Here is a 9,398-nt window from a genome sequence, read left to right on the forward strand (position 1 = left end):
AAGCAGGATTAATGTGTATTCTTCATATTTTGAATACAGAAGTAAGAAAGTGAGAATATAGAGCTGCTAATGCAGCATCAATGCACAAAACCTCATAGACTCCAAGGCATATTATACATACGGACAGTACAGTAGCTCCGTGGTAAGCACTGCTGCCTCCCAGCAAATTTATGGTTATACAGTGAAATAATCATTTAAGGACAAGGTTTAGTCCCAGTCCTACGTCTGTCCTTTAGCGGTGACGGTCATATTAAATGGGAACATAAGGAGATTATGTATAGGAACTGTAAATCTCTGCCAAGTTACTTATGTCTCAAGAAGGCTGCTTTTTGTGTATCACATTCTTGTTTTTCTAGGTGAACACTGCCAGCCTTGTTTGCTCCCAATGTTGGCATGTGAGCCATGAGTTTGCATGTTTTAGCCAATTTATTTTTTATTATATAAAATCATCACTGACCATTTCCCAGAGCATTTCATAACATTTCTTAATGTGTTTAGCTTCCAACCCCCTGCTTGAATTATTTTCTGTTCAGAACAGACAATCACTCTGCTATGACTTGAGAGAGCTAAACTGTTACAGTGATCATCAACATTTCATGTTGTCAGTTATGTTATGGTTGTAGGTTGATATATTTGCAAGTGCAGATTACTATGCAACAATACTATTTATAGTATTTCATAATAATAAAAGCAGATGTTCATGGTAGTGGGTTACCTAATAAGTAGGTAGGTAGGTAGAAGGAAGAAAAATGGTTAGCAGTAATGTAAAGTACATGTGTATGTCCATAATGAGATACTTGTTTTCACTGAACCACAACATCTTGACAACAATATAATCTTTAAACAAATGTCTTTTCTTAAAACATGCAATGTACTTACAGAAATGGGTCAAGGCTGTAAGAAGGAGGTCAGTTTTAACACTGCCAAGACTGTTACCCTACTGTATGTCTGTTGAGCAACACTTGGAAACAGCAGCATAAATCACATCAAAGTGAACGCTTTAAATCTAGCGGTAACACCTGAATATCGCCTTGCAGCTCAAGTGATGTGGATCCAGTCTGGATTTGTGTCTGATTGTTCGCCAGCTCGTTGCCAATTGGATATGCCCTAAAAATTATGCATGTTTGTGTTTTCCACTGGTGGATGAACCCTTGGCTGAATCAAAACAACTTTTAAGACACTGCTATCACTCCCAAAAGGCTAGTCTTTAACCTGCCTAGATTGCAAAAACTAATTTTGTACTTTCTTTATTAATTAAGTTCATCATGTTTTTCTAATGAAAATATTTGATAGGATGAGAAATACAGTATGAGAATTGGAAAGTCTATATGAGCTGTGACTGTATGCAGTTCATGCTGACTGGCTCTTTGCTGATGCAGTAAATGAATGTGGTCCCATCTCTGCAAGCTTTACAGTTTTGTAGATACACATTGGGGCCACATAGGGAGAAGGAGCCAATGCTGTCACATTAATGCTTTTCACTGTGTCTATATATATGTTTCCGCCCCTACATACACAAATCTTAGACTTGTGCCAGTTGTGTTTTGAGCAGTATTCAGTATTTCAGCTCCACCCACAATTGCATATCTCTGCCTCTTTCTGTTTTTCATCTCCTCTCTCCCCCTACACACACACACACACACACACACACACACACACATACACAAAGTAGCAGGCTACTGGGAATCTGAGTTCGAGTGGAGGCCTGCACTGTCCGCACTGTTGTTCTTTTTGCATGAATAACCCCAGCCATAGGAGTTTCATTAATCCACTCTTTTCACATGTTGAGGCACACATGGCCAGGGAAGCCGGCTGCTTCACCAACAGATCTGTAGAGAGGCCATGAAAGCACACAATTCAGGCAAACAGAATTCTTTTTTTCCGTGGTTTTGCAAGGGACCACTTACTTTTTCTACACTTATACAGGCCTCTTGCTGGGAGTCTTCTAAATAAATTGCCTTGCAAATGCACCTCAGTGTTGGTCTATATATCTTACTTTTTATTCTGTTTCTGCGACTCAGCATGACTACCTATGCTGTCTTCATTGTATCATCTTTCCTTTCTGTATAGTGGCTATATTCCTGTTATGTAAAGACACTGCAAGGCAGGCTAATACTTAATATCTTGTCAAGAGGGACAAAGTGTATGGAAAATTAAAATATTGTTGGAGGACAGATTTGCTTTCATGATGCTTGAAAAAGATCAGCCAAGCTTCATTGCATTTGGTTAGGTAAAAAAAAAATCATTCTTGACTTTAAGCCAAGAAAAAAAGTCAAGAATGATTTATATTATGACTTATAGACTACAGTATATAAATTGGGTCTAATAGGTCTAATCTGATAATTGCACGGTCCCATTAAATTTAGTTTTGTGGGTCAACTGTTTGTTCAGTCTGGTGCTTTACTTTATCTACATTGGTGAACTGTTCCTTTAAGAGATGCAGAGTTGACACAACCCACCGACCTGTGTTCCAGCCCCTGTAGGTCGCAGTGCGCCTAACTGACCACAGATGAGAGGAGCAAATTTTAAAACTATTGGAGATTTTATCAGGACAGTTCTTTAAAACTGCATAACTCGAGGGATTATTGCTCAATTAAGTGCACTGCACTAGCTCTAACTTGTTGGAGTGCATCACCAGGTTGTTGTAATGACAGTCTGGAGGAGCAGCTCTGTCACTTTGGTTTGTCTTGGTGTGTTTTTATTCCTTGTCTGTTCGTGCCAGTCAGCCTGTCGGGAAGCGGGGCTGTGCTGCACCGGCCGGGACCCATCATGCATCAGTAAAGGATGGAGATCTGACCGATCATATGGCAACTGCTACTGCGACCAAGCCTGTGTGTCCACCCTGGACTGCTGCCATGACTATGAGACAGCCTGCCCAGGTACTTTAGGTTACACTATAGTAGTGAAGAGAAAACTTTGTTTATCGCACCAATATTGAAACTTTACAGAAATATTCTTTATTATTGGATAATTTGATCATATTTTGTCAATAAAATACATTATATACATCAGGAAAAACTTTTAAAAAAACTTAAGATGTAAGAACTAATAAAATTACTTTGACAAAATTCTATCACATTATTTGTAAAAGCCACATTTTAAATGCTGTTGTAGGCAGGTAATCTTTTAGAGCAACTAACAGGAGGCCACAGGGTTGATCTCTACTGATACCTTTATTATGTCTATCTCAACTAATCCCCTCAAATCAAACTCAGTGAAGCCTCTCTGATCTCTGATATGAATGATCTGACTTTCTGAAATTCATGTGGAAATTTGATTTGTAGACATATCATGAAGACTATAAAGGGAAATCTATAATGCAGTTTTGTTTATTCCTCAGCTGTGTCCTGTTTGGTAAGTGAGTGGTCGGAGTGGTCGGGCTGTGCTGAGCCCTGCAGGGCCACAGTCCGCAGGCGGAGCAGGACTATCCTGCAGGAGCCGCTCAATGCGGGCAAACCCTGTCCACATCTGGAGGAGCATGCCGGCTGTGCAGAGTACTGGTCTCAGCAAGGACACTGTCACAATTCACTTGGTGAGAAAAATCTACCTTGATCCTTCCATATCCACCAATCCTCTCATACATGGTCATCATACAATCCTCTGACACTCTTTGAAATCAGAAAGATTTTGTTGAAAGTTATTTTATGAAAAAGCTGACTGTCCCAAATAGCTGCTTAGTCAAGCATGGTTGTTCTAAAGTGTGGTTAGACCAGGCTGCCTCAAAAGTTGATCGCAAAGACAAAGTGGGATTTCTTAGATCCCACCAGTGTCAAAAAAGTGCCTCTTGGTTGTTAATTGACCTGTAAAAGACAAGTTGGAGAAAATCAAAATATATAAAAAAACATGTTACCGTATCTCTTCATAGACCCACATCTGAATAACAGATTAAAAGAGAGTATTACACATTTGATTCACCTTTTCTGGGAAGATATTCAGTGAAACAGATGATCACATGCAGAACATGATATGCAATATGTTTCAGTATTATGGCCATTATTATATGTCAGTTAAACTGTTTGGTTGTTGAAATGTATGTGTAGTTAATATAAAAGTTATGATAATCCTACATCTGTAGTTGTTAATTAATTTATATTCAATTAATATGGATCATAATGCTCATTGTCTAATGCTGCACTTGCATTTACTAGGAGGAGCAAAGATGATCATTTTGACAACATATTGAGCAGAGAAACATTTTCAGTTTTATAGAATGTCAGCAGCTCCTTGAATTGAGTGGGTTTTTTTTTTACTCTGTTGTTCTGTTCACAAGGATTGATACAATTACATTGAATATGTTATTGTGACTTTATGTTTCACTGTAAAAGAGTGATGGAGATAGTAATGCATGGGGTCTGTTTTTGTCTGTGTAGCTGATGAAGTTGAATATGCAGTATGAGTGGTAGACACTGCCCCCTACAGGTCAAACCTATTGCATATACAAGAAATAACCAGTAGACTTGAAGATGAAGCCTATATGAGTGAAACTGTTTCTCTCCTTCCGGCTTGCCAGAACGTTTTTTCTCTCTTGAAAATGTCAAATAAATCAAACAAGATCTCAAGAGAGCAGAATATTTTTCCTACTTCCTTTATTTGAAAATGACAGGGTATCCTACTTTTATGAATATTTTTCCAGCTCATGCTCATTTTAAATGTATGAGGCCCAGTATTGCAACGTATGGTCACATTTAATGTTATCGTGGATGCTCTCCCTGCAGTCCCAGCACTTATTACCACGGGTGGCTATGGCAACGCCAGGAAGAAACGAGACATCCCTGACAGCAGCGATATTATAGGGTAACAAAAAAAATGATACTTTACACTCTTCTTGCCCTTTATATGGTCTGAGGTATTGTCACTGTGTACTTAGACTGAATTGTTTTGTGTATGTGTGTGTGCATATCTCTACTGTATCTATGTATGTATATATGTATGTGTGTGTGTTTGTGTGTGTGTGTGTGTGTGTGTGTGTGTGTGTGTGTGTGTGGGTGTGTGTGTGTAAAATAGGTATTGTGTCCAGTTTCAGTTGACCTCTATGACAAAAGGATGCCAGCAGAGTGCAGGCCCACACACTCGATGGATGCAGTACCTGAGGGAGGGTCACCATGTGTGTGTCGAGTGCCAGCCGCCTGCTCTCACTGCCGGACAGAAACACTGTGCTGGAGATGGAGAGGAAAACCATGAGGAGGGCAGGTAAGAATAGAGAATGTGGTTCACAACGATGTAAGCTTACTTGAAATGTACTGCATTAAAGTGGTGGTTGAGCTGCTGTCACATCACAATTCACTGCTTGACTTTTTTCATAAAGAAACAGTTTTTTTTGTAACAAGTAATACAAGTTATGTTTGACATTATCAGAATTTAGAAAACATCACAATATATAGCTTGTGTTTTTCGGGATATGTTAATGACCAAAAGAGACAGATAAGGTATTTGTTTTTAAAGACCAAGGATTTATTCAACCATGAAATTAGCTTGAAGTTAATTCTGCTCATATGTAAAGAAACTCTGTTTTGAACATAACTTCACCACACTAATGAAATGAAAGGTGACCATTCCATCTTGTCCTGTGGCACAGTTATAAATATTCAGTAATTACCACCTTAAAATGTTAAATTTGAAGGTAATTACACTTAGTTAGTGGTACTTGTATTTGAAATACACCACACTTGTCCTTCAGCAGGTCTAATAATTAAAGAAAGGCGATCATATTTACACAGAAAAAATATCCCAGATTGGTTTAAATGAAGCTACAGCCAGCACATTAGCAGCTAGTTAGCTTTACACAAAGACTGGAATGGGGAAACAGCTAACCTTGATCTGTCCAATGGTGACAGAATCTACTAACAGCACCTCTAAAAAGCTCACTAATTGACACATTACATCTCATTTAATTAACGTGTATAAAAAAAAGTGTAAAAGTGAGAAGTGCTGGTAGATGTATTTTGTTATTTTTGGGCAGAGTCAGACTAGCTATTTCCCGCTGTTTCCAGTATTTGTGCTAAGTGATGCTAACTGGCTGCTGGTGGTAGCATCATATTTATCATTGGCAAGAAAGTGAATAAGGATATTTCCCAAAATATAAAACTAAAGATATACTTGATTATAAATTGGGATTAGGATACCTTATTTGCCATAAAATGCAAACCAAAAACGACTCAAGACAACACAAGTATTGGTATTTTCTGCAATTGAATTTTTAGAGAAAAGTGATTGGACCTTATTAAAATGTCAAAAACAAACAAACAAAAAATCCCCTCCAGCTGACTATGCCATCCATTTGCAGGACTCACTCACTCACCACACCTATATCCAAAGTGCTTATGTTTTTGCATGGGCTTGTATTTGAATGAGTAGGTAGTTTGCAAGCTTAATATACAGACAGGTGACAAATTAAAGGAAAAACTGGTACAGGTCTGAATGCTTGACCCCTACAGTGAGGGGATCTGGTGGCTCTGTCATGCTTTGGGGAGGATTTTGCTGGCATAGTTTGGGTCCACGTGTCTCCTTAGAGGGAAGGGTCACTGCAAATCAATAAAAAGTTGTTCTGAGTCATCACCTTTATCCTATGATGAAACATTTCTATCCTGATGGGAATGGTCTCTTCCAGGGTGCCCCAATTCACAGGGTACAAGAGGCACTATATGGTTTGATGAGTATGAAAATGATGTGAATCATATGCTATGGCCTTTGCAGTCACCAGATCTCAACCCAATTGAACACCTATGGGAAATTTTGGATCAACGTGTTAGACAGCGCTCTCCACCACCATCATCAAGACACCAAATGAGGGAATATCTTTTGGAAAAATGGTGTTCCTCAGCCTTGGCAATGATTCTACAAGTCTCTGAACTCTACTGGAGGGATGAACACCATTCTCATTGTCGTCCTGGAAGAGACCACTCCCATCAGGATAGAAATGTTTCATCATAGCATAAAGGTGATGACTCAGAACGACTTTGTATTGATTTGCAGTGACCCCTCCCTCTAGGGGACAAGTGGACCCAAACCATGCCAGCAAAATGCTCCCCAAAGCATAACATGAAGTCACCTATACTGCCAACAAATAGCTGTCTCACTTCATAGAAATAAGATCCTGGGTTCAGACCTTGGCACTGGTATTACCATCTGGTAGTGGATGGAGTATGTAGGTCAGTTGTGATGGATCACATCTGCAGGATTTGTTTTTGTTTGTTTTTCATCCCAGGACAGGACTGATCTGCACCCTATCTCTTAGATCTAACAGCTAGCAGTGAGGACTACCACTAGATGGCAACATTGTTTATCACTTAGATTGAAAGAGAAATCTTGTGACCACTAACTCCTTCCTCCCTCCCCTCTGCAGAAGACAGTCTCTCCAGTGGCAGGCAGTGGGAAACCCTCAATGCAGGGGTGTGTGGAGACGTGTGGGGAGGCTGGAGGCCTGCTCTTGCCCAACAGCCCACAGCTTCCTCTTCATCTGACCTCCTCCTTCCTTCTGTTAGCAATTCTGCTGAACATACCTACTCAGACACATGTACAAAGAACAATCTGCCAGTATACTAAATCTGTTAGTGCTGGTCAATGGTCAGTTGCATGGTCAATTTAATCTTATTAATATTAGTGCAACTTTGTGTAAACCTTTTATTAATATGGCTGAGTGTATGTCAGTGAAAATCCCTATTTCTTAGTCACGCTACAATATATTTACTGTCCTTACTGCAGAACAAAAGCCTGAACAATAAATATTCCTGTTTGCATCAAAAACTTTGAATCATCAGTAAAATGAAAGTCGACCATTCTTAATCAAAATGTAAAGTGATCTGATTTATTTCATTTAGAGTCATCCAAGGGAAATGTTGCTTTTCTTAAGAAATAGAAATATCTTGGGACATTGAGACACTTTTTTTTTTTTTTACATGACAAGTACTGGCTCTGTGTGAATCACAACCAGTCACAACGCCAAAGTTACAACATGCACCGAACAATAGAACATTTATACAGAAACAACAGCATAGAAAGTCAACAGGTAAAAATGTTTTTTACAAAACAGACAGCCTCAGGACCTACAAACAACATTGTATAAGAGCTGGCTAAGGTCATTCAAATATCTTTTTCAATTCCCTGGAAACAGTGTACTTTACAAAGACTGATGGCTTACGCAAGGTTGGGGTCAATTCCTCTGAGAGCTTAAAACGTAGAAAAAATATAGGTTATATTTTTAATTTATACTAGCTTTTAATTTGTCTCATGCTCTAATACTGGTTCCTTTTATAGTGTCGTGTGTGATGTTTGTTTTACTCTATCAAGGCATCCTGAATCGACCCCAACCCTGTAATACAGTGTTAGATTCAGTGTGTGTAGAATTAGGCTACTTGCGAAATCAGTAGTTCGCACTGGGTTTTGGAAACTACCACGTTCTCGTCCATGTCCTTGAAAGGATCCTATTGGGTTCAAATAAAAATAATATACTTAAATCTCTTAAAACAGTTAAATTTAGCAGCTAGCGCAACAACCAAATTCTATTTTAAAATTCAACTAAATACATTTACTGTACAGTTGGGAGTCTTGTTATGGAAAAAGTTTGAGAATCTGTGCTCTTCATCTGAATTTGTATTACTGTATGAGAAATAAAACAAATCACTTGATTGTGTTTTCTTCATAAAGCATGATGGCTGAGTCCTTTGATTCACATCAGAATTTCTCCACAGGGATCTCAGTGAAATTAAAAGCTCTTTTATACTATAAGATTTTGTTATTTTGAATGGCTCCCTTGAAAATGGATGGGGAGTAAAGTGCCCAAATAAAATGGAAACAAGGACCTGTAAAAGTAAATGATTTTTTTGTGTGTGTGTGTGTGTGGTGGTATCATGTCACAGTATCACAGTCTAGGTATCAAATCAGAACATCATGCTTGATGTTTCTTTGCACTACCTTTTCTAAAAAGAGTATCAATACTAGTGTCAGGAGTTTAATACTTGTGTGTGTTTGTGTTTATGCACTTGGGGTATTTGCCCTAATGAATGTCAGTTTTCTACAATAATGCTTTCTGTCTATTCTTGAAATATTGATTGTCATCATTGTTGAGAGATAATGGTCCCTGACTACCGTAATATAGAAACCCTAAATGATGGGACAGAAGCTCACATGATGCTTCATGAGAGGTTAGATGATCTGAATGCCCTTTATCTCAGTGGTGGAAAATGAAACTTAATTATCCAGTTTATTGATGATGTACTGTAATGCAGTCAGAAGGACATTTGATATCTGACCAGTTTGTTTATGATCTAGAGACAGTTTTTTAAAGTTTCAATGAACATTTAGGTGTAACAGAGTAAAATATGTTGAAATGTTTGACATACATTGGACTTGATTTTTTATATATTGTTGTCAAGCTGATTAGGAACTAAAATCAAATTTGT

General features: G+C 38.4%; 1 protein-coding gene across 1 annotated transcript; it reads left to right on the forward strand.

The window, feature by feature from the left end:
• Positions 1 to 2,482: 2,482 nt before the first annotated feature.
• On the forward strand, positions 2,483 to 9,019 carry si:dkey-7k24.5 (somatomedin-B and thrombospondin type-1 domain-containing protein). The gene is made up of 5 exons (XM_042407722.1): positions 2,483 to 2,879; positions 3,341 to 3,532; positions 4,716 to 4,794; positions 5,005 to 5,190; positions 7,343 to 9,019. Exons 1-5 carry the CDS (start codon positions 2,648 to 2,650, stop codon positions 7,458 to 7,460), a joined length of 807 nt encoding a protein of 268 aa, XP_042263656.1. The 5' UTR covers positions 2,483 to 2,647; the 3' UTR covers positions 7,461 to 9,019.
• The last annotated feature ends 379 nt before the right edge of the window (positions 9,020 to 9,398 follow it).

Source organism: Thunnus maccoyii, chromosome 3, assembly GCF_910596095.1.
Source record: "Thunnus maccoyii chromosome 3, fThuMac1.1, whole genome shotgun sequence".
In the NCBI taxonomy this organism is placed as follows: domain Eukaryota; kingdom Metazoa; phylum Chordata; class Actinopteri; order Scombriformes; family Scombridae; genus Thunnus; species Thunnus maccoyii.

Coding starts and splice junctions, on each gene's coding strand:
- si:dkey-7k24.5 (XM_042407722.1), top strand. CDS start 2,648: ATGACAGTCTGGAGGAGCAGCTCTGTCACTTTGGTTTGTCTTGGTGTG. Junction 2,880..3,340: donor CTATGAGACAGCCTGCCCAG/GTACTTTAGGTT, acceptor TTTATTCCTCAG/CTGTGTCCTGTTTGGTAAGT. Junction 5,191..7,342: donor GAAAACCATGAGGAGGGCAG/GTAAGAATAGAG, acceptor TCCCCTCTGCAG/AAGACAGTCTCTCCAGTGGC.